The sequence below is a fragment of the Pavona decussata genome, unplaced genomic scaffold, assembly GCF_977016875.1.
Source record: "Pavona decussata unplaced genomic scaffold, jaPavDecu1.1 SCAFFOLD_76, whole genome shotgun sequence".
Lineage (NCBI taxonomy): Eukaryota > Metazoa > Cnidaria > Anthozoa > Scleractinia > Agariciidae > Pavona > Pavona decussata.
In genome coordinates, this window is record NW_028145494.1 from 1,707,070 (window position 1) to 1,731,961 (window position 24,892).

Sequence of the window (24,892 nt, forward strand, 5' to 3'; positions counted from 1 at the left end):
CAGTTAAAAATTGTACAAATGTAAAAGAATAAGATTAATCAGTTAATCAATAAACACTACCGAAATACTAACTAGTAATTAATCTATATACAAAATTTACAAACTTCAAAAATTTTCAATTCTCCACGCTTCAAGTCATATGAACTTTAAGAGCCCGCTTAAAAGATACAATGTCTTTAGTTTCTCTAACCATTGGAGGTAGCGCATTCCACAGATTACTGACCAAAAAGGTAAACGATCGATGCATACACTCCAAATTAAATGGGGGAGCTTCCAACCTTCTGCTGATCCGACGTAAATTGAACGAGGGATGAATTCACGACCTTCGCGGACTTATTACTTTCCGCACTTTACAACACCCCAAAATGCCCGTTTTATGCAAAATTGACCATATGTCTTGGATGAAAGGTAATTCAAGGCATTCACGGGGTGAGTTTCACTTATTACTAAACCCACTTTACATCGCCCCAAAATGCCCGTTTTATGCAAAATTGACCATAAGTGTTGGATGAGGGGTAAATTCAGGGCATTCGCGGGGTGAGTCTCACTTATTACTAACCCCACTTTACATCACCCCAAAATGCCCGTTTTATGCACAATTGTCCATATATCTTGGATGAGGGGTCAATTCACGGCATTCGCGGAGTGTTTTGACTTATTACTTAACCCACTTTACATCACCCCAAAATGCCCATTTTATGCAAAATTGATCATATATCTTGGATGAGGGGTGAATTCACGGCATTCGCGGAGTGTTTTGACTTATTACTTGACCCACTTCACATCACCCCAAAATGCCCATTTTATGCACAATTGTCCATATATCTTGGATGAGGGGTCAATTCACTGTATTCGCGGGGGGTTTTTGACTTATTACTTGATCCACTTTACGTCACCCCAAAATGCCCATTTTATGCACAATTGACCATATATCTTGGATGAGGGGTGAATTTACGGCATTCGCGGAGTGTTTTGACTTATTACTAAACCCACTTTACATCACCCCAAAATGTCCGTTTTATGCACAATTGACCATATATCTTGGATGAGAGGTGAGTTCACGGCATTCGCGGAGCTTTTTGACTTATTACTTAACCCACTTTACATCGCCCCAAAATGCCCATTTTATGCACAATTGACCATATATCTTGGATGAGGGGTGAATTCACGGGTTGGCGGGTTGCTTTTGAGTAATTTCTTAACCCACGTTACATCACTTTAAATGCCCTTTTTATTGAAAACAATGATCTCGTTTCGCATCTGACAAAATAGTTGTTTTACAGGAAAATTGATCCACATCTCTTGGATTGGCCATGATATCATATCTGTGCTTAAAGAGGCACCGCCACGGGGATTTGTTAATATTTCAAATCACATAAATGCTCGTGGATGTGTTCACAGTAACTTAAGAAAAATGACCCAGATTTAACACTATAGTGTACTAAAACTCCCTCTGGGGTCTTTTTTCCATAGACGTACTGGGTCGGGATAACTCAAAACTTATACTATTGCATTTTAACAAAAAATAAATAAATAAATGAATGAAAAATAATCAATAAATTGTCGTCTTCATCATTTTCTCTTTGGCAATCCACTTGTGCCCAGCAAACGTGATATATATGAAAAAATAAAAAATAAAAATAAAATAATTAGATGTGGTCCTAAGCCCTTAGACTTGTACCGTAAAGTTCCGGTAGTAGCGACCCTCGTTACTTTCGGAATTAGCAGCTTTTGGGCTCATTACTTTTCGTGGAGTCGTTACTTTCGGGGAACAAAGACCAGAAAGCAAAGCTAGCGCTAGCTTTTTTTTCCGAAACGAAAAATAATATGATTCTTACAGGGCGCAAACATTAAGACAGAATAAAGACTATTCTGACGCAAGCGTGCCAGACGACATTTGGGCTTGCAACTCCAGGTGCAACGAGCAAGATTCAACCACTCGATGTTGCATTCAATGCTGAATTTAAGAAGAATGTTGACAGACTCACTACGGAACATTTTTTCGCAAGGCCCAGAGCTATTTATGAGTGGAAAAATAAGCGCTGGTGATCGGCGTGTGCTTTTCACGAAATGGGTGGACACGGCATGACAAAGAGATCTCGTGTCGGCTGAAAGACAGAGTTATCCGTTCATTTGTGAAATGTGGTCATGGTAGTAGGGACAGTGAAATTAACATCGATGGTCTACCGGACTACCGCATGAATGAATCAGCCGATGTAGAGGAAACCGAATTCTTCTCAGTGCTTTTAGTCCATGACATATCAATGCGTTTTATACTGCAGTATATAGAGTTTTGACTTTTAAGTTGAAGAAACATTCCTGTTTAACGCGAAATTTTACCAGTTAAGTTATCACATTGTGCCATCGATAAGTGAACTGATGTCAACGACGAATGATGGCTTAAGGCTTTCCCTTGTTTTAAAGTGCCTTATCGTGATCATTTTGTCAATGCATGAAGATATTAGTTTTGTACCCATGGTTTAATGATGATATAATATTCAGGCTCGAAGGGACAGGAGGAAGGGGCGAGAAGATGAAAGACAAGTGGACTCCCATCGGATCTAGTAGTCAGTTTAAAGTTAAGAGGAATTATGTTAAACATCTGATGAACGAAGCTAGATGTCCTTATTACAGGCAATTTATTGATAAAAATAGTTCGGACCAATCAAAGCTGTTCCGGGCTAGTAAGAGTCTATCAAATCTTCTAGCGGAGAAGTCTTTTCCAACTCATCAGTACCAACGCCTCTGTTCTCGCAAATGAGATGGGTGTGCCCTGGAACCCTTCCCGTCATCCGTCTTGTTGCTTTGTATCAAGGAGTTACTTCATGTGATTAGTAGGATGGCTGGAACATATCATTAGAGCATGGTTACTTCGCTGACGAATGGAAAAAGGCATTAGTGCATCCCCTGCTCAAAACATCTGGTCTGCAATTGATAAACAAGAACTTTCGGCCTGTGAGTGACCTACAGTTCACGTCCAAACTTACAGAGAAGGCGGTTGCCCACAATTACAGGAGCACATGCGAATCAAAAAAATAAAAATTTGTTTATTTAAAAAATAAAAACAAATTGGAAAAAACTTTAAAAAATTTATTAGAAGCCACAAAGTTTTGACGTTACTTAATTTTGAGGGGTCGTTACCTTCGGAGGGTCCTTAGTATCGGAACGTTACGGTATGTTGTGGGACATCCAGGCACTGGAGATGTTTTGCGTATCGGGTCCGCGATTATGTAGGTGTTGTCTAGTAAAACGTTCCACACAAATCAAGGGCTAAAATGATTTAGTTTTGATCGTAAGCAGCACTACGTTTATTTTTGACATAAAATTGATCAAATTTCGCAACTTCGGGAAACGGCTTCTCAGTCCAGCGTAGCCAATACAAATTTACCCGGTCATCGTATACGATGGCTTACGGGAATACATTTAGAGATGGTTTGCGGAGCAAAATAAGGGCTAAAATGATTTCTTTTTGATCGTAAGCATCACTACGTTTATCTCTGACGTAAAATTGATCAAATTTCGCAGCTTCGTAAAACGGCTTCTCAGTCCAGCGTAGCCAATACAAATTTACCCAGTCATCGTATACGATGGCTTACGGAAATATATTTAGAGATGGTTTACGGAGCAAAATAAGGGCTAAAATGATTTCTTTTTGATCGTAAGCAGCACTACGTTTATTTTCGACGTAAAATTGATCAAATTTTGCAACTTCGGGAAACGGCTTCTCAGTCCATCGTAGCCAATACAAATTTACCCAGTCATCGTATACGATGGCTAACGGGAATACATTTAGAGATGGTTTACGGAGCAAAATAAGGGCCAAAATGATCTATTTTTGATTGTAAGCAGCACTACGTTTATTTTTGACATAAAATTGATCAAATTTTGCAACTTCGGGAAACGGCTTCTCAGTCCAGCGTAGCCAATACAAATTTACCCAGTCATCGTATACGATGGCTTACGGGAATATATTTAGAGATGGTTTACGGAGCAAACTGAAGGGCTTAAATGATTTCTTTTTGATCGTAAGCAGCACTACGTTTATTTCCGACGAAAAATTGATCAAATTTTGCAACTTCGTAAAACGGCTTCTCAGTCCAGCGTAGCCAATACAAATTTACCCAGTCATCGTATACGATGGCTTACGGAAATATATTTAGAGATGGTTTACGGAGCAAAATAAGGGCTAAAATGATTTCTTTTTGATCGTAAGCAGCACTACGTTTATTTCCGACGTAAAATTGATCAAATTTTGCAACTTCGTAAAACGGCTTCTCAGTCCAGCGTAGCCAATACAAATTTACCCAGTCATCGTATACGATGGCTTACGGAAATATATTTAGAGATGGTTTACGGAGCAAAATAAGGGCTAAAATGATTTCTTTTTGATCGTAAGCAGCACTACGTTTATTTCCGACGTAAAATTGATCAAATTTTGCAACTTCGGGAAACGGCTTCTCAGTCCAGCGTAGCCAATACAAATTTACCCAGTCATCGTATACGATGGCTTACGGGAATATATTTACAGATGGTTTACGGAGCAAAATAAGGGCCAAAATGATTTCTTTTTGATCGTAAGCAGCACTACGTTTATTTCCGACGTAAAATTGATCAAATTTTGCAACTTCGTAAAACGGCTTCTCAGTCCAGCGTAGCCAATACAAATTTACCCAGTCATCGTATACGATGGCTTACGGGAATATATTTAGAGATGGTTTACGGAGCAAAATAAGGGCCAAAATGATCTATTTTTGATTGTAAGCAGCACTACGTTTATTTTTGACATAAAATTGATCAAATTTCGCAACTTCGGGAAACGGCTTCTCAGTCCAGCGTAGCCAATACAAATTTACCCAGTCATCGTATACGATGGCTTACGGGAATATATTTAGAGATGGTTTACGGAGCAAAATAAGGGCTAAAATGATTTCTTTTTGATCGTAAGCAGCACTACGTTTATCTCTGACGTAAAATTGATCAAATTTCGCAACTTCGTAAAACGGCTTCTCAGTCCAGCGTAGCCAATACAAATTTACCCAGTCATCGTATACGATGGCTTACGGGAATATATTTAGAGATGGTTTACGGAGCAAAATAAGGGCTAAAATGATTTCTTTTTGATCGTAAGCATCACTACGTTTATCTCCGACGTAAAATTGATCAAATTTCGCAACTTCGGGAAAAGGCTTCTCAGTCCAGGGTAGCCAATACAAATTTACCCGATCATCGTATACGATGGCTTACGGAAACATATTTAGAGATGGTTTACGGAGCAAAATAAGGGCCAAAATGATTTATTTTTTATCATTAGCCGCACTACGTTTATCTCCGACGTAAAATTAATCAAATCTCGCCACTTCTCGAAACGGCTTCCCAGTACAGCGTAGCCAATACAAATTTACCCGGTCATCGTATACGATGGCTTGCGGGAATATATTTAAAGGTAATTTGCGGAGCAAAATAAGGGCTAAAGTGACTTATTTTTGATAGTAAGCATCACTACGTTTATTTCCGACGTAAAATTGATCAAATTTTGTAACTTCGGGAACTGCTTCTCAGTCCAGCCTAACCAATACAAATTTACCCGGTTATCGTATACGATGGGTTACGTGGCGTTGTGCAGTGCGTTATGGGTAATATACTATAGTCGTACGATACACGGCTGATAGCCGCGTACGATGGTGCATTTTCAGCGGCTGTTACCCATTGGGGTCGAGTGAATCGGGTGGTAGAACGAAAACAAAATGGCGGCCGCTACAACACAAGATGGATCACAAGTTGTCTGCAAAAAACCTAAAGTTATTCCACGAGGAAGACCTAAATCCGGAAGGGCATGGAAAAGTGAAAAGAAAAGGTAATATTCCATTGATAGGAGCAACTATATTAAGGGCAAAACTATGGGCGGCCATCACCGCCAAAAATACAAGCAGTGCAAACGATATAGAATAAACAGAAATGGTTTAATTGTCCTTTGTAAATTGGTTCAGACAATTTAGAAACGATGCAGTTAGAATGCATTTGGACAGGTTGTCTTTGATGGAATGATATAGCCAAACAATAAATGGTTTAGACAATTGCAAAACTGTCCAGCTATCAATGGCAAAACGGTACACGAAAGACAGAAATGACCTAGTCTGAATGTGAATAATTCAGCTTCCGTTAGTAAAACAGCACAGGCTAAATAGAATTGGACAAAGTAAATTAAAAGTGGTGAAGTAGTCAATGTTAAATTGGCAAAGTCAATTCTCAAACGGTTTAGCGTAATCTGAAATGATTCAGTGCAATGCCAAACAGTATAGCTTTCTGTGAAATGGTTTGTGACTTACCATCAAACGGTTTAGCGTGACACAAAACGGTTTAGCGCGACATAAAATGGTTTAGTGTTACGTCAATTCATTATCGCCGGAACCGCCAAAAATACAAACATGAAATGGAACAGCCTGTTGTGAAATGGTCTAGTCCATGTGGGGTATGACATCATGGTTGTGGATTTTGGCGCGAACACAGGTCACGTACTCTGTGCAGTCACACAAATAAGCTTCGCTTTCTCTTCTGAGAAAATTCAGGTTGCTTTTACTTGTTTTTATTCGCCGTTGTCAACTACTTTATGGCAAATCGATTAACCTGGTGTAGACTACGCGTTGTTGAACGGGTGTATTTGTGTTCGGGAATTTTCACTTTCAAGACTGGACTGTATTTCCACACTTTATTCCCAACAGTTCTACACTCAACGTTCGTCAACAATCTCTACAAGTCAACAATCTCTCTCTTATATTCTTTGTTCTATCTTATAAGTACTCTATAACACATGTCTTTTGCTCTAGAATTACAGTCATTATCTCCTTTCGGAACTTACTAAGGTTGCTCATCTGGAACAACTGTTGAATGTCCATTAATACACGATAAGAATCAAAGCAATTAAATGTCTCTTAAGTATACAGGAAACAAACAAAAATATAAATATATATGTGTACATGCAAGTCGCGTTACTTATCGCGATAATGTTTTCCGACAATTTGCTCTGAATCCGACAACATGTTCAAGTTCTTTATCGACAGTCTCGCTGTCTAGAACGACGATTCTGCTTTTTTATTCAGTAGAACTTTCATTTCACGTTTTTTAAAGCATGTTGCGAGGCTCTGATTTTTCATGCTTTGTCCGAAAGCGGCAACTGGAAACGAAAATGTAATCTTTTGATTCGTTTTATTTAAAGCATGCAACTGTTGAGCCTGGCAAGGAGGGATTCCCTTATATGGGGGGTGTCAGTAGAAACCTAAGACCTAAGACCTGGAAACCTAAGACCCAGAAACCTAAGATCCTTGTTCAGTTTAAAACGTTTTTTTTTTTTTTAAATTAAAGAAACAATGATAATTATACTTCAACTTCCCACAGATAGATTTCCGAGAATGAAATGAACATGTTCAAGACTATATGCAAATGCCGGACATTACAAAAGAGCAATTCGAATGTTCATTTCATTCTCGGAAATACTGGTCACGCGTGACGTGGATAAACTGTAACAGAAAAAAAATATATTCAAGATACTTGGGAAACAATTGTTATCTCCTCCTTGGTCATAAGTAGGGTAGGGAAAATCGCAGTGGAATTTTGGTCGCCCACGGCGTCCCTCTTCTCTCACTATAGGAGCTCTATAAGAACTACCGGGGGGGGGGGGTACTCCCTTATATGGGCTATATAGGTATGTGCGGCGCCTAAGGGTATGGTTTTTCGGCTGTTTTGGTCATAAATAGGGTATCGATTTTAGCCATTTGCTGCCATTTTGGTAATAAATAGGGTATAGGTTTTTGCACTCTTGTCTTGGGTTTGTTTTTTTTTTTAGAAGAAGCTACTTCAGGTCATAAATAGGGTAGGGAAAATCGCAGATTTTGGTCATAAATAAAGTAAGGGTTTTGGGAAGCGGGCCGCACACCCCTACCCGATTTTTTTTGGAGTACCCCCACCCCCCCCTCCCGGAAGAACTATAAGATGGCGATACGGTGTCTTGAAGCTGTTGGTGAGCTTGGTTCATCAAATCTATCACCTCTAACTGGATGTCATCGTTCAGTAATGCAGCTTCACTGAGGACCTCAAGTCTCAATGATATTGGGCCTGAATCAGCAAGCTGAGTACTACCAACTTCTTCTAAGATTCTAAGTCTGTTACTACTTGATTTAGCCCAGTTAATAATTGCTGCTTTGCTGCTTTCTCTATCCCTAAGATGAACATAAAAATACATTATGAATACTTGTCAACATATACTCCTTGCGTTTTGGACCCTGGGGATGTGCAAAAAATATGCTGGTATAAAAAAAGTAACCCCCTCCCCTCCCCCTCGCGGTATACATAACGAATACAGCCTTATCCCTGTTGCACACATCACTGACACATGCGATGCATGAATGTGAAAAATCAAAAGATTACATTTTTGTTTCCAGCTGCCGCTTTCGGACAAAGCATGAAAAATCAGAGCCTCGCAGCATGCTTTAAAAAACGTGAAATGTCAGTTCTACTGAATAAAAAAGCAGAATCATCTTTCTAGACAGCGAGACTGTCGATGAAGAACTTGAACATGTTGTCGGATTCACAGCAAATACACCCATTCAATCTACACCAGGTTAATCGATTTGCCATAAAGTAATTGACAACGGTGAATAAAAACAAGTAAAAGCAACCTGAATTTTCTTAGAAGAGAAAGTGAAGCTTATTTGTGTGACTGCACAGAGTACGTGACCTGTGTTCGCGCCAAAATCCACAACCATGACGTCATACCCCACATGGACTACCGTGTAGCATGAAAATTTTGCGGGTTCTTATTTTTGCGGATTTTGCGGATTGACAACGATCCGCAAAAATTAGTTTACACAACAGGCTGTTCCATTTCATGTTTGTATTTTTGGCGGTTCCGGCGATAATCAATTGACGTAACACTAAACCATTTTATGTCGCGCTAAACTGTTTTGTGTCACGCTAAACCGTTTGATGGTAAGTCACAAACCATTTCACAGAAAGCTATACTGTTTGGCATTGCACTGAATCATTTCAGATTACGCTAAACCGTTTGAGAATTGACTTTGCCAATTTAACATTGACTACTTCACCACTTTTAATTTACTTTGTCCAATTCTATTTAGCCTGTGCTGTTTTACTAACGGAAGCTGAATTAATCACATTCAGACTAGGTCATTTCTGTCTTTCGTGTTCCGTTTTGCCATTGATAGCTGGACAGTTTTGCAATTGTCTAAACCATTTATTGTTTGGCTATATCATTCCATCAAAGACAACCTGTCCAAATGCATTCTAACTGCATCGTTCCTAAATTGTCTGAACCAATTTACAAAGGACAATTAAACCATTTCTGTTTATTCTATATCGTTTGCACTGCTTGTATTTTTGGTGGTGATGGCCGCCCATACAAAACGGCATCATGGACTCATGTTTTGAGTTAATTTGCATGAGATAGTAAAATTAAATTTGCACATGGGACAATGTATAGTAAAGCAGCAGCCCTATTATTCGTGTTGCTTTTGCACTAACGATCTGACGAATTCTCAGCTACGTTTTTTGGTTGTGTAAGGTAAAGTTATGGTGTTCGAAGTTTTGATATCTTTAGAATACCTAGCCTCTGGATCCTACCTGGACGTGGTACGTACGGTCTTTGACTCGTCACGTCCAAAGAACGTCGATGGAGGCTACCTTAATTTATCTTGTATGTGGGTGTTGACTTTTTTCTTTATTGAACAATAAAATAACGTCATAGTTTTTAACGTCATCTAAGAAATGTCATGACCGAACTGGGCAAAAAGAATATCACCCAAACAATCCCTCGAGCATGAACTACAGTCAGATATCCTAGATTTCAATAAGGACTGGTCAGTGGTGCATGGTGAAATTCAACTGGTGTCTGTACTTGGTATAAAACCAAGCTGGCTTGATTTAAGTAGGGATTTTTTAGGGTATTCAAAACAATCTGAAGATTCGTGGTAATGCCCGTGTTTCCGGCCGTGTTGTCATTCTGCATAATGTAATTGTTGAAGCAGAAAATGTTCTTGGTTGTATCAAGTGTTGTTAGAATGACTACCAGATGTGGAAAAGATAACTTCAGATGTATGATGAATAAACAAACACAAACATTCAATTTCTAGCATTTAATGCTTTCTGAAAATTTTTAAGGCTCGGAAATTCGGCATGGAATATTTTGGGGGGTTAATTTTTGGTCCAGGAAATTTTTGTGGGCTTTGTTGGAAGCCCTAGGGATTTTTTTGGGTTTTGATTTTTGCCCCCATCCGATCATCCCGTCACTTGAAATCCAGAGTACCCCCCTGGGGTTTGTAGCGCACACTAGAGCATGCCAAAAGCTCTTTATACCCTTGGTGATACAGCTAAGAAGCCAATCAAAGGCATTATCCAGCAAAGCTGTCAGCAATAAGGCATTTATGTGGTCATTGCCTGATGCCCAAGTTTCTTTAATGCTCTTATTTCTTCAATTTCTGATTTAGTCCAGTCCATTTTGTTGAATACATGTACCTTAGCCTTAATATAATAAATTATTGAATTTTTAGAATGCCTGAATTTGTGGAATGAATTCTTGACTTAACAATAAAATCCAAGACCAAACATTCACATTCCTAGATGGATTATAATTCATAAGAAACCCCCCACTTACTTGAATGTTTTGTAAACTTGAACTGAATTCTGATTTTTTTAGAGCAACCTCCAATAAAATCTGCCTTGTTAAGTCAAACATAGTATATAGCAATATAGAAAAGTATACAACGATATAACGACAGATTTTACTCCAAAACGTCTTGAGCTTGTCTATACTGTAGTTTCAGCTAGCTAGTTCCCAAGCAATAGTCTCAGATAAAACAGTTTCTTCAGTGTATGATGTTAAACAGTTTGCATTTTATTGTTTTTAATTTAATTTTCAGTACCAGTACATACTGGTAGACCTCCCTTAATATCAAACTTTTTCATTTTTCTTGAGAGTTGGGGCTGTTTGAAGGGTTTTATGTAAGACTAAATTATTAGTGGCTTTTTGTTAACCTTGAAATTGAAATAATTTGCTGGAAATGAATAAGCTCTATTTTGGTGTATAGACTAGTGTAAAAATATTTTGTTCTGCATTTAGTTTTTGTGCAGAAGGCTGATAGAACATTTAAACTTCATGTTTAAACACCCGAAATAGTTATTGGGTAACAGAAGACGATATTTGAACTATTTTGCTTTCTTAAATATTCTCTTTGGGTAACCCAGAATTATCCACTTTTATATACCCAACAGCAAGCATTGATATACTACAGAAAAAAATTATTTTCCTGCAATTGCAACGCAACGACGAAATTCTGATTGAGTTGCCGCTTTTCCAAACAAAAACTAATACTGAATAAATTAGGTATTGATACTAAAAGGATTCTTTTTTCTGGGAAAACACCCAAGGGAAATTCCCTCTGATCATTTGCGAACTGTCCAAAAATGTGATTTAAGACTAAAGCATTTTTGTCAAGTTCTTGAAAAATACGTGAAGTAAAGTAGCACACAAGAAACAGCACACAACCAGTGGCACAACCGAACAAACGGCATGTGAATTTTGCGACTTTCATTTTTTACACTGTGACGTCACCAGAAGTGTTTCTGGGAAACTTCGATTGACTCAGAAACTGAAGGGTACGGTGGCCCAAAAGTGTCACTGCAATTTCAATTTCACCACGACAATTTCAATTTCATCGCGACAATTTCAACTTCGTCACGGCAATTTCAATTCTATCACGGAAATTTTTTTTCAACCTGTTACCATCTGGGTAACAACCCACAACGAAGTTAAAATTGGCGTGAACGAAGTTGAAATTGGCGTGATGGAACTGAAATTGCCTTGAACGAAGTTGAAATTGCCGTAGAGAAATTGAAATTGCCGTACACGAAGTTGAAATTGCCGTGATGAAATTGAAATTGCCGTGACACTTCTGGGCCACCGTAGAAGGGAATGACCCTAATAAAGAAAACGAAAAACTAGACAAAATAAAAATGTGAAAGAAAAATTTCTACTACGTTAATTTCGATGCGCGAGACTCGGAGATGACTAGAGATGAAAATGCGGGTATAAAGGAGAAATGATTTTCATCGAGAGAATTTTGGACATGAACAGCCGGGTGGTACGTATATATCAACAAATCACCACCTCCATTATCATCATCATCAAGAGGTATTGATCTTTGAAAACTTCCTCGGGAAAACCCCATTTTATAAGAATCATGAAGTTTGTGAGCTATGCCAGTTTGATACTTCTCTTGAAAACTGAAGCCCATCATAGAAACAGTTCTTTTTTGAATTAGAAATCAAAATTGCAGCTTACGAGACAATTGCAAAGCCAGTGCGGTTTCGCTTTCAGTTGTGGGGGATTCCCCCAGCTAAAGGGCTACTTGCTGTCAGGTACGATTACTAAGTCAGTCATGCCTATAAAAATGCCTGACAGAACTTGGGAATTTTCCCTGTAAATGAAATCACTGTCAAAAGCAGGCAATAAAACTCGCGGGCCTCGCTGAGATCTGTACACTCCTCGACTATTTTCCGCAATCTTTGTTGAGATTGCTCGTGAACGTTGACTGAAGGTGAGTCTTGGGTTGGTCTTTGTTGGTGAGATCCACCACGAGTCGCTTCTTTATTTTGATTACACTCTGCTTTTTTTATTTTTTATTTTTTTTTTATTTATTTTTTTTATAAGAACCTTTTTTATAAGAACGTCGAGGCTGAGATTAACCAAATTTTTAAGAACGTATTAAGAACATTCCTCAGGCTGAGAGTCGATTAAGAACGTTTTTATTTTGCTAATCTGTATATAAAATCAAGGTAACAAATGTAAATTAACCAAAATACTTAAGGGCATGTTTTGTATAACATTAACAATGGGGACACACATCTCGGTTTGTCATAATCACCATGATAGGTTTCCTGGTCACGTCCGCATTGATTTACTGAAATGCATGTAGTGTATACCACTGATGTAATTTAAGAACATCGAAAGAACGTTTTCAGCCTCAAATCGCAAAAAAAAAAATATAATAACGTTCAGCCTCAGCTCCAAAATTAGACGTTCTTATAACAAAAACAGTGTATTATTTTCTTGTCCCTCTCAGCTACTTGAGCGATGCTACCAGGACACATTCAAATATTCGTGAAAGGTCTGCAAGGCGATACAACCAAAATCGACATTCACAAGGCAAGTGTGGGTCGTATTGATATCCACTTCAACCTCGTGTGCTAAAAAAAAACCGTGATAGGCAACTGTAAGCACGGCAGAATAATCAGTCACTTTAGACAAACCCTTCCAGAGGTCGGATCTATAATGTAGTTGAGCTAGGGATTCGGGGAACAAGTTGTCCACTTATTTTTCATATCGAAACCGACGGCCGAGTAGCCGAGATATTTCGTTTCCACGAAGAGATGTAAGTCGCGCTTTCGAAAACGAGTAAGCCCCCCCCCCCCCCCCCCCACCCGACGGGGGAAAAGTAAGGGAAAGGTCAGTCAAATGATTTTGGTAACGTTTGAGGACCAACCCCAAAAAACAGAATTCTGGTACCTTTTAGGGGTTCTTTTCAAAATTCTGACTATCACTCCCGTCACTTATATATGGGAGTCCCCCCCGGGGGGAAGGGGTCAGCCTGCAAGATAGTTTGAAGGATAATTTAGTCTTTCCCTAGCTCAGCTTATCTGACAGCGGTATGATATTTCAGATTCTTTGTTCATTGTTCATGGTCACGCGTTATGACGTTGGCAAACATCTCAATTTGGGCCCATCCGGAGTCGTCACCTCGACTGAGGGGCAAGCATAATTTTCAGACATTCCTGGATTCAACCCAGAAGACTTCGTGGTTTGCGACTTGAGATTTTGACGAAAAGAAGTAGTTCACATAATGGGATGAGTCCTTGTGCCAACCTTAACAACATTTACTGGCATTCGTGGAGAACTACGACATTAGGGGGAGGGAGAAGAGGTCAGTGCCTGGCCCATTTCCCCCTTGGGGTCACGGAGATAATTAAGTCAAGTAAGTCAAGAAGGGGTGAGTGGACTGGACATAAATGTCATGTTCTTTTCATTTAGGATGCCACTGTTAAGGAATTCCTTGCCTTGTTGTCCAAAACGAACGGCATTCCAGAAGAAACCCAACGTGTCATTTACGCAGGGAAGCAATTGGACCCCAAAAATGGAGATCGTCCCCGTCTGTATGACTACGGTTTGCAGAATGAGTCAACAGTGTTCCTTGTCCTTCGCTTGATGGGAGGATCAGACATCCCCCCCGACAAAGTACTTGATGATGCGGTGGAGCTATCTGATGCCCCGGATATGATCACGTGGGATAATGATCCGGAAAACAAAAAGGCCAAGATGCCTTGTGGGCACGCTATTAGTAAGGAATTGTCTTTTGCAGTTGCATCCATTGAGTCATAATTCATTCCCCCAACCCTTTACATGGGCTCAGCTTGAAAATCGATTTCTTTGATTGGATGTATTAATCATTATTATTTAAGTAATTCTTATTGAGTAATGGTCATTTACCCTTTTTCCAGAAGTTTTTTTTCTTCTCCTTCTTTAATTCTGCGGCAAAATTCTGTTTGACGAGAAGGCCTCTGGGACCAGGAAGGAGGGATTAATCAACAAAGTTTTATACGGGGAAGTTCCGCCTCAAGGTCCAAACCCTTACCTAAATTGTCTTTCACATAACTACTATAGAGACACTGTATCTCTTTTCATTGGTTTTGTTTGAGACATTTTGAAAAGTCGTTTAAAATACCTAAATGACAGTTTTCCCTACCAGCTCGTGAAATCCATATCCTTTTATACACCTCCAGCCAAAGGTACCCCTTTCGTGCGGAACTTCTGCCCGTCTAGTCCATTATAGGTAGTACCCCCTCACCCCACCCACCTCCCGGGCTTTGTTACAGAGTGATGGTAAACGCATTTCAATATTTTTTTCACTTCAAGTTGGACAACGGGTGGACGGCTTTTTGGAAGAACAAATCGTATCTTCTTTCACAGTTCTTTGATTCGTAACTTTCACTGCGAGCACGCGTTTGTTTATCACTAAAAGATCGCGTTCACCGATCATTGGCGATCTTCTCGCCCAAGCCAGGCCAAGCAAAACCAGATCGTGATCGCTTACAATCTTTCCATATGATTGGAGAGGTTTTGTCTAGTGCGGCCATTTGTAAGCGATGTTTATCAATCGCTAGCTAAGAACCTGGAAACTCTTTTAGCCGTCTGTTGCCGATTGCCTAAATGGATCGGACTTACCAACCAATTCCCAGTTGCTTGTTTTAACAGCATAAAACATGCATCATTTTTCATACAAGCTTATTGTGTATAACTATAAATGAAATTCCGAACAACAAAATACATATTACAGCACAATGCACAGATAATCGATAAAATGGAACTGAAAGTTATGACCCAAGAGGGCAGGTGTGAACGGGCCACGAAGGCCCATGGGAGGCACCGCCCTGTTAAGTTAAAACTATCAAAACTGTTCTTGACTCGAGCCCATTTGATGCCCTTCGAAAAATGTAGATTTAACATCTCTTATGTTTTGATTGCAGCTCCCGAATCTTTAACTATATTTTGCCGCAGTATCTTGGACGCAGGTCGGTCGCGGTTTTTGTGCCCATACATCAGTCAAGACCAGCCACCGGTTTATTGTGGGGTTGAATGGGATTACATAGACGTGAGACGTCTGGCTGTTTTGACAGATGCCGAGATTAGGGAATTTGAGAGGAAGATCTCCCAGAATTACTTGATCAAGGCCAGGGGCGTTCAAGAGTGTCCTAAATGCAAGTCAATGGTGCAAAAAACCAATAAGAAGCACATCCGAGTGATCTGCCCTCTGTGCAGTAAAAAACAACCTCAGGCCTACGAGTTCTGCTGGCATTGTCTTCATGAGTGGGCTAATGACTCCAGTATGGATAAGTGTGGTAAGTTCAGCGTACCGGATCAGTATCCGCGACTGCTAATGTCATTTGTTAGATAATAAGACTCATCTCGAGAAATTCTTCGAAAACGCAAGAGTTACTTGTTTCGCCGACTGTACATTTCAGACCTATAATCGGAATAGAATAACTCGGAAATCTTCGTTCTCCTCTCTCGGTTGGATAGAAACAATCGGTAGAAATTTCGGACTACGAAGATTTGTAGATAACCAAACTGTTTTGTACAGACGGAGAGTCAGAGTCGGATGTTCAGCGATCTTCTCCGGCGCTTTTTTTTCATTGGATAGCAACAACTGAGGAAATATTCAAATGCGTCTGTAGACAAACATTTACCGAAGGCCGCTCTTTTCCTCGGCTACACGGAGACTTAACGTACGGTGGACTCGAAGTGTGCGAGACTCTTGGCGCTTCTCAGTTGATCAGATAATAAGAACTGGATACTCCTCGAGTGCTTTTCAAAATCTTTCAAAAGCTAGAGCCAAAGGGTGTGTTCCTTTGGATGATCCAGATCAGGATCAATTTATCACAATGGCAACGTCAGTTTCTCCGTTCTTGCGGTCTTGCGACGTGTTACGTAGGGGCTATTCTTTGGAACAATTCTGTCTTTCTTTTTCCAATTCAGGAAGAACAGAATACACAGAATTTCAGTTCCCAAAAGAACACAATTCTTCCTTTTCCACTTAAACTGAAAACCCTTCCCAATACAGCGCAATTTGGCCGTTCCATTCTGAGCAAACCGGATATTGACAATATTCCGCTCATTCTCCTATCGAGGGCAGAATGAACAGAATACTATACTATTCATTCCGAAAAAAGGAATTGGCCCCAAAAGAACATGAATACCGGCTATTCCGTGTTTCCCTATTCCTGTTCCCAAAAGAATGCCACCATGGATTAAACTGAAATACCAGCCGATTTTGAGACTTCTTCCTTTTCAGTTTTTTTAAACCATTTTATCCCGGTTTCTACTCCTTTTCTAATCGATTTATGTTTGTTTCAGTGTAACTATCTTCTCATTTACGTAAGCCAGACTTTCTTTGACTATTTTTGTCTTGTCAGGAAACTCTGAATGTACAGGCGAAGACAAGCGCCTCAAGATTCTGCGCAATTGCCCCCGCAAGACCATCGTTGGCGTTGTAGGTTGCCCCTCTCATCGCGCATGCTTACATTGCGGCATGCTGATTGAGCATGTGGAGGCTTGCAAGCACATGCAGTGTCGATGCGGCAAGGAATTTTGCTTCATCTGTTTAAAGCCCAAAGAAGGCGGCTCATGGAAATGTGGCAGATACAACGAAGCTTGCACCGTCGCACCTGTCCAAACCAAGATTCCAGGAGATAATTAGGGATACGAAAGTCTCCCCATTCCAGTTTTTTTTTTTTCTGCAAGTCTGAGGAAGGCAAGCTGAGAACGAACGTAGTACAAAAGCTTTGTTTGAACCGAACGTCACTGTCAAGTAATTTTGTTATATCTGCTTCAATTTTGCCGGCATTCATAGTTTTTGCACAAGCAGTAGCAGCCAATCTGATAATAGAGTTATAAACAAGGGGAAGAAGTTTTAAAACACCATCAGTTAATTCGAGGAGTTTCATGCATTCTTGGCTAAAAAAGGTGATAGTTCTGGTTGTTTTCATGTTATCGCTAAACATAGTGACTATTAAATAAAGTAATCACTGCATGATACCTGTGGTTGTTTTAATGCTTGTGAACACTGTAATAACTTTTTAGCACTTTTTGCTTTCCAAAAGTTCTTTAAAAGATAAGTCACGGGGGGTTTTGACCTTTTTCGGTGCAAATGATGCAACAATACTTTCACTTCTAATTACAAATAATTCCAAAACACCAAAGAGATCTGGACTGAATTCTTGAAAAGAACAAGTCCTGATCTGTTCTAGTGCATTTAGGATGAGAAAATGCGAGAACTTGAAAAACATTAGCCAAACGTTTTCCAAGTTGTAATCCATTGCGACTCAGTCCTTCTATAGCCAGAAACACTCGTGACAGTTTTAGTACACTGGAGTGGTGATTTATGACAAAACTGAGCCATTTATTTTAGTTTCATTGTAGAGAAATTTTGCACCCATTTTCTCTACAATACTGGAGTACCCCTCTGGGTATCACCTGACCCTGTTATGCAGCTGATAACTTATAACCCTATTGGACAGACACCTCTCTAAAATGGACGGTCTGATGTGGCCCCAGGACTCTTCATACTGTCCTTCCTACCTAATCTAACCATCACGTGACACTACCCTATTCTTCATTTTATTCCGTTGGGATATGCATCTCGTGATTTGATATCCGCTAAATTTTGTTTGAAAAGTTCAGAATAAACTAGCAAGATAGGCTGCTTCTTTCGCCATGTCCTCTTCACTCCTGAACCCAGTATTCCTTAAATCGGCTTCCTCCGTCTGTTGCTTATCGTGTTCAGCCAAAGCCTTGTAAACATCATCATTGCGTTCAAAATCTCCTTTCTTCCTTGGCAACACGTGGACATGAACATGTTCAACTGTCTGTCCCGCATCAGGTCCGTCTTGGATTGCAATCGAAAGGGAAGTGACGTTGTACGCTTTCTCGAGAACACGTGCGATCTTTTGAGTAGTTGTAAACAAATCCGCAACCTCTTCCTCTGTCAATTCACAAAATCTCTTCACAACTCGAACTGGCGATACAAGCACATGTCCAGGCAGAACTGGTTTTCTATTCACAAAAGCAAAAGACAGCTTAGAGCGGAAAAATACCACAGATGGCTGAAGAAGAATTCGACCAAAATTTAAACTTGTGGCTGCCATCTTGCACTGAGCAAATGCCGGCAAGTGACGTAAAACTTTTTGTGAATTTCCGCTGGCTGGTTTGCGGGCGTCAAGTGGAACGAGAACAAAATGGCGGCCACGACAACACAAAATGGATCACAAGTTGTCTGCAAAAAACCTACAGTTATTCCACGAGGAAGACCTAAATCCGGAAGGGTATGGAAAAGTGAAAAGAAAAGGTAATTTCCATTGATAGGAGCAACTATTTTAAAGGAAAACAGCATATTGGACTCATGTTTTGAGTTAATTTGCATGAGATAGTAAAATTAATGACAAATTTGCACGCGGGACAATGTATAGTAAAGCAGCAGCCCTATTATTTGTGTTGCTTTTGCACTAAAGATCTTACTCGAAGATAAAAAGAAATTCTCAGCTACGTTTTTCGGTTGTGTAAGGTAAAGTTATGGTGTTCGAAGTTTTGATATCTTTGGAAAACCTAGCCTCCTACCTGGACGCGGTACGTACGTTCTTTGGCTGGTCACGTCCTGCGTAGGAGGCTATAGAATACCTTAATTTGTTTTTGTCTGTGGGTGTTGACTTTTTTCTTTATTGAACAATAAAATAACATCATAGTTTATAACGTCATCTCAGAAATATCATGGCCATACTGGGCAAAAAGAAAATGAAAATACAGACATTATATTTCACCCACACAATCCCTCGAGCATGAACTCAAGTCATAACTGAAATAGCTAAAATGGATATCCTAGAATTCAATTAGGACTGGTGGATGGTGAAATTCAACTGGTGTCTGTACTTGGTATAAATTAAACCTCTCATAATGTCCGAACCTACATAAGATATTTGCCTACTATACTTTGCTTGATATGCATTGCTTCCTAATAAACCTACTCATCTTACTGGTTATAGTGAATTTATTGGCCAGAGATCACTGCAAACTTTCTTTGAAGTTGATTCTTAGTAAATGAACCCTTTCAGGTGGCTGGTGGAGGATAATGCTTGAGGCTGAGGGGGTTTATTTATTTGATAACCCTTAGATTAATTTCTAAAACATGTGCGCTTTACGAGATCACTGCTAACTTTCTTGGAAGTTGGTTCTTAGGAAATAAACCCCTTCAGGTGGCTAAAACAAGACAGCCAGCGATGGTCAAAATTTTTTAAAATTAAACTGGTGAGCAGCATGTCTATGAACTCTCAGAGTTGTAAAATGATTTATTTTCTCCTATGCGTTTTGTGTGGCTAACGCACACTTCATCAGGGCGTTTTACAATGCAACATAAGTGCCCTGTATATATACCTACATAAAAGACTAAAATAAATTTTACATTATGTAAAACGGCACCTACGAGAGCGGATTAACATGTAAGAAACAGGCAAAAAGATGTGCAAGGTGCGACATATTTTGTGCATGACATAATTTTGGGGCTCACAGTTTTAGGCCCCAAAAATATTATGTCACGCACAAAATATGTCGCACCTTAAATAATTTTTTCATGTAGGATGGGTGAGAAGATGAATATAGTAAATAACTGTGTAAGTCTGTAGGTTTGTAGCCCGGGAAGGGGGGGGGGGGGGCTCTCCGGATTTCAAGTGACGGGGATGATCGAAGGATTTTTTGGGGTTTGAAATTTTCAATTCTGGGAATTTTTTTGGGTTTTCAAAACAATCTGAAGACTCGTGGTAGTGCCCCCATATCCCGGCCAAGTTGTTATTCTGCATAATGTTATTGTTGAAGCAGAAGATGTTCTTGGGTGTATCAAGTGTTGTTAGAATGACTACCAGATGCAGAAAAGATAGCTTCAGATGGTATGATGAATAAACAAACACAAACATTCAATTTATAGCATTAAATGCTTTCTAAAAAATTTTAAGGCTTGGAAATTTGGCATGGAATTTTTTGGGGGGTTAATTTTTGGTGCATGGATTTTTTTGGGTTTTGTTGGAAGTCCTAGGGATTTTTTGGGGGTTTTAATTTTTGCCCCCATTCGATCATCCCGGTCACTTGAAATCCAGTGTACCCTCCTGGGGTTTGTAGTGCACACTAAAGCATACCAAAAGCTCTTTATACCCTTGGTGATACTAAGAAGCCAATTAAAGGCATTATCCAGTAGAACTGTCGGCAACAAGGCATTTATGTGGTCATTGCTTGATGCCAAAGTTTCTTTAATGCTCTTATTTCTTCAATTTCTGATTTAGTCAAGTCCATTTTGTTGAATACCTTAGCCTTATATAATAAATTATTGAATTTTTAGAATGCCAGAAGTTGTGGAATGAATTCTTGACTTAACAATAAAATCCAAGACCAAACATTCACATTTCTAGATGGATTATAATTCAAAAGAAGTTACCCCCCACTTACTTGAATGTTTTGTAAACTCAAACTGAATTCTGATTTTTTTACACCAACCTCCAACAAAATCTGCCTTGTTAAGTCAAACATAGTTTGTAGCAATATACTAGTGTCAATGAAAAGTATACAATTAATATAATGACAGGTTTTACTCCAAAATGTGTTGAGCTTGTCTATGCTGTAGTTTCAGCTAGCTAGTTCCCAAACAATAGTCTCAGATAAAACAGTTTCCTTAGTGTATGATGTTAAACAGTTTGTATTTTATTGTTTTTTAATTTAACTTTATTAGTACCAGTACATACTGGTAGACCTCCCTTAATGTCAAACCTTTTCATTTTTCTTGAGAGTTGGGGCTATTTGAAGGGTTTTATATAAGACTAAATTATTAGTGGCTTTTTGTTAACCTTGAAATTGAAATAATTTGCTCCAAATTAATAAGCTCCATTTTGGTGCATAGGCTGATGTAAAAATATTTTGTTGTACATTTTGTTTTTGTGCAAAAGGCTAAAAGAACATGGAATTAGCCTCTTAAAAAACAATTTTTTTAAGAAAAAAACAAAAGCAAAAAACAACAAAAAAAGGAATAATTATTAGTCTCTTCCTTTTCTTAAAAATGCAAGCAACTTACTCAGAATGAATGCTTGTTTGATTTCTTTTGTTTACATCCAGCAGTACCTCACTTGAGTTGGTTCAGTTTTGGATAAAGTCTAATTCTTTGCATTTAAGCATTTGGCTCAAAAACTAAATGCATGTCCAAGTTTCTTACATGATAATTAGTCTCTGTGTCAAAATAAAGCTTCTTTGCAGCAATTCTGATTTAAAGGTAAAAATTCAATTTATGGTAACTTGTATAAAACCCTTCGTTTGAATTCCACTGTAGTGATGATCTTAGTAGTAAAAGTCTAAACACTAAGCTGAGTATTTAAGGATGGCACCTTCTAATACAAAGATATTTTCATGCAGTTTATGACTATAAGCAGGAAAGGAAGATCTTAAAAAGAGCTATTGGGATCCTGGTAATAGAAAATTGTGGTAACCACTAGAGATAATCAAGCAACAATAATTCTAAAAAGCATGAAAATCTATACACGTAACAATGTATGAAATTTCTTTCAAATTATTTTAAGCTTACTTTTCTCAAAAAATGTGGCATGATAACCCCCTAATTGGCTTTTTGGATTTCAATAACAGTTGCTAAGATCAGCTTTTCTCACACAGTCATTAACTCCACAAAAATATGTTTGTTTTTAAGCTCCATCTTTAAGAAACCCAAGTTTCTGCGGCCATCCCCAGATGTGCAGAAAACTTTAATGCACATAGCAAAGGGAGATAACACCTTTAAAGATGAGCTACATTTTCAAACGATTGGCTTACTTAGGGTTAAGGACGTTGCTTATTATTCACAGTCAAAATCACAACTCAAATGATCAAAGTTTGTAGTGTTGTCACAGTCAGGGAAAAATCAGGGAATTCTGTATCAAGGCAGGGAAATTCTAAATTCTACCTTTAAGTCAGTGAAAAGTCATGAAATTTTATATTTGTCAAGCCACAAGGTTTGCAAAAGAATTTCCTTGATTTCTGTGATTTTATCACCGTAGGATTTGTCTTGGATGTTCAGTGAAAGTTGGTTTGTGCTCAGTGAAAAGTCTGGGAAAAGTCAAGGAACCTTTTTTTATCTTGATGAATGGCAACTCCTGGTTTATGATCTAAACTTTGTTAAATTGTGTTGTTATAACTAATAATTTCTCATAGGAAGTCTGCAGTTATTGGTGTGCAGCCCTTACATACATCGTGGAATAAAAAGAGGCAAGTTAGAATGGAGCAGAAATTGATGAAGGTTTATGAAAAAGAGCTCAAGGATGAAGCAAAGAAACAAAAAGAGGTTAGGAAAAATTTTCTGTTTTGGGAATTTTCATAGAAAAGTAAATTGAGTCTTCACCAGTTTGTATGGCAATTTGATTCATGTTGTTTCATTTGACTGTTAATGAATGAATTTAGGGAAAAGTTCAATGATTCCAATGAAAATTCTTGAAATTGGCTGAGATGCGTGAACTTAGGGAACTTACACAAAGTTTGAAGTTCAAATGGTGGTTTCACAGACATCCAGACCCGGCCCTGTTAGAGTCATAATTATTATTTTCTGTCATCTTGCATCTGAGCACTAATAAAGAGGGATGGTCTGCACAATTCCTTTTCCCTGTTGATGATTTTTTCTCTCCATCTTTCGACCAACGTAGCTTAACTTGGCTCAACCAGTGAACACCTTGACAAAAATTTGATTTCTTCTTTTCACGCTGCTGGGTCTTCACCAAGGTTTTCATTCAAATTTTGAATAGGTGGGCAATGGTTATTGTACCTGGGCAGTTCACTTAGGCATGTTATTTCATTAAAAATGTTGGTCAAGATATTAAATTAAAGGCAGCTGGGCAAGGTCATGTTCATAGAACTGATGTTTAATTTCCCTAGTGCCCATTCCTTAATGAAACCCCTGCTTCACTAATTTGAGATAGGAGGAATGTTCTCCATGTACACTGTATCAACTTTTCCCTCAAAAAACTTGCAGTTTTAAAGCAAACTCTAAGCAATGTTTTGGCTGCTCTGAAAGCTCCATGAAGAGTGAATGAATGCAAATTCACAAGCTGTATGCAGAAATCTGCAGACAAATGGACATTACTCTGTCAAACTCATGCCAAAGTCCAAACTCAGAGAAAACCCCCAAACTTTGCTCACCCTACATTCATTCAAGCAAACAAGACACCTTCAGTTTTATTGCTAACAGCTTGTTCCCTCTATCCACCTCAGAGGCCTCTTTTATGTCGTCCCCTGTGCCCTATTTTCCTCCATTTCCGTTTTTCTTTTCATTTCTGACTTTTTGCTCCTTTTTTATGAAGGAGGCTCTGCAGGAAAGAGAGGCTTGTTCCACGTCAAAGACACCTCTCCTGTTTAAATTAGTGATCGAATGTGTTAAAAGTTATAGTGAAATGTGTTTAGAAACTTCCCCCTAGAGATGAAAATGAACTCAAGCCACACTCCAAATGAGATTTTTTTCAAAATTTTCAGCATCAACCCATGTCTATTTTTTGATCATGGGAGTTCCCCCAGGCCCCATGCGAGATCTCCATGGCCACTTTATAAGTGGCTGACACCAACATTTATTTGTACCATTTTTTCTCCTTTCCACTTTTAGGAGAAACGGAAAAGAATAGAAGAGAGAAGAAAGAGGAGAGAAGAAAATGAAAAGAAATCACAAGTTGTGCAAGTGGTATGCGATCTCTTGCTCTTGTTTAATGGCAAACTGTAATGCATTTTTCACAAAATCCTCCAGGCACTGTAATCAAGATTGTGCTCTCATAGGCTCTTTATCTTCCACATACACTTATTATTTTGATCTCTCGCCATTAATCAGTGAAATGCATTCACTACAGACTTGAATATTTTCCTTCATTTCTTTTTCGAAATCTCTGTTAATTAGGACAAAGTCACTCCAGAAATTGTGTATTTTCTTAAACCACCAATTTTAATTTACTTTGAATCACATGCTTGTTTTTACCTGATACCTTTAGTTACAATTTTTCTATGACTAAAACTTACAAACTTAGGAAATGATTAATTCCTTGGATGTCTCAGTCAATTTATAAGTGTATAAATATATAATACAAAAAACAAGATTGTTCTTGTTTAATTTGCAGATAAAAAATACAGCAAAGATCAAAAGAATGAAGAAGAAACAGCTTCGAAAAATTGAAACCCGTTGAATTAATAAAATATTTTATTTATATTGTCTTCAAATTCTGA

General features: G+C 38.7%; 3 protein-coding genes across 7 annotated transcripts; 2 read left to right on the forward strand and 1 right to left on the reverse strand.

Annotated features, from left to right (window-relative positions):
* The first annotated feature begins 5,728 nt into the window (after window positions 1-5,728).
* Window positions 5,729-17,654, forward strand: LOC146476581 (uncharacterized). 5 transcript variants are annotated; one of them, XM_085114460.1, is made up of 5 exons: window positions 5,729-5,854; window positions 13,131-13,213; window positions 14,096-14,402; window positions 15,589-15,960; window positions 17,035-17,654. In XM_085114460.1, the coding sequence occupies exons 2-5, from the start codon at window positions 13,142-13,144 to the stop codon at window positions 17,316-17,318; spliced, it is 1,035 nt and encodes a 344-aa protein (XP_084970586.1). In that variant the 5' UTR covers window positions 5,729-5,854; window positions 13,131-13,141; the 3' UTR covers window positions 17,319-17,654. The 5 variants fall into 5 exon arrangements, with proteins under 5 accessions (XP_084970586.1, XP_084970588.1, XP_084970589.1 ...); XM_085114462.1 differs by lacking the exon at window positions 5,729-5,854 and adding an exon at window positions 10,719-12,199; XM_085114459.1 differs by lacking the exon at window positions 5,729-5,854 and adding an exon at window positions 12,232-12,630.
* Window positions 17,655-18,232: 578 nt separating this feature from the next.
* On the reverse strand, window positions 18,233-18,834 carry LOC146476582 (bis(5'-adenosyl)-triphosphatase-like). The gene has a single exon (XM_085114464.1). The coding sequence runs from the start codon at window positions 18,763-18,765 to the stop codon at window positions 18,298-18,300; it is 468 nt and encodes a 155-aa protein (XP_084970590.1). The 5' UTR covers window positions 18,766-18,834; the 3' UTR covers window positions 18,233-18,297.
* Window positions 18,835-18,840: 6 nt separating this feature from the next.
* Window positions 18,841-24,892, forward strand: LOC146476583 (coiled-coil domain-containing protein 86-like). Its single transcript, XM_085114465.1, has 4 exons — window positions 18,841-18,965; window positions 22,850-22,979; window positions 24,285-24,359; window positions 24,787-24,892. Exons 1-4 carry the CDS (start codon window positions 18,856-18,858, stop codon window positions 24,850-24,852), a joined length of 381 nt encoding a protein of 126 aa, XP_084970591.1. The 5' UTR covers window positions 18,841-18,855; the 3' UTR covers window positions 24,853-24,892.

Bases quoted from the DNA above. Each gene is read 5' to 3' on its own strand.
- LOC146476582 (XM_085114464.1), bottom strand. From the start codon at position 18,765: ATGGCAGCCACAAGTTTAAATTTTGGTCGAATTCTTCTTCAGCCATCT.
- LOC146476583 (XM_085114465.1), top strand. From the start codon at position 18,856: ATGGCGGCCACGACAACACAAAATGGATCACAAGTTGTCTGCAAAAAA. The intron at 22,980-24,284 runs GTTAGGAAAAAT...TTCCACTTTTAG, and splicing joins AAGCAAAGAAACAAAAAGAG to GAGAAACGGAAAAGAATAGA. The intron at 24,360-24,786 runs GTATGCGATCTC...TTTAATTTGCAG, and splicing joins AATCACAAGTTGTGCAAGTG to ATAAAAAATACAGCAAAGAT.
- LOC146476581 (XM_085114460.1), top strand. From the start codon at position 13,142: ATGCTACCAGGACACATTCAAATATTCGTGAAAGGTCTGCAAGGCGAT. The intron at 13,214-14,095 runs GCAAGTGTGGGT...CTTTTCATTTAG, and splicing joins CCAAAATCGACATTCACAAG to GATGCCACTGTTAAGGAATT. The intron at 14,403-15,588 runs GTAAGGAATTGT...TTTTGATTGCAG, and splicing joins GCCTTGTGGGCACGCTATTA to CTCCCGAATCTTTAACTATA.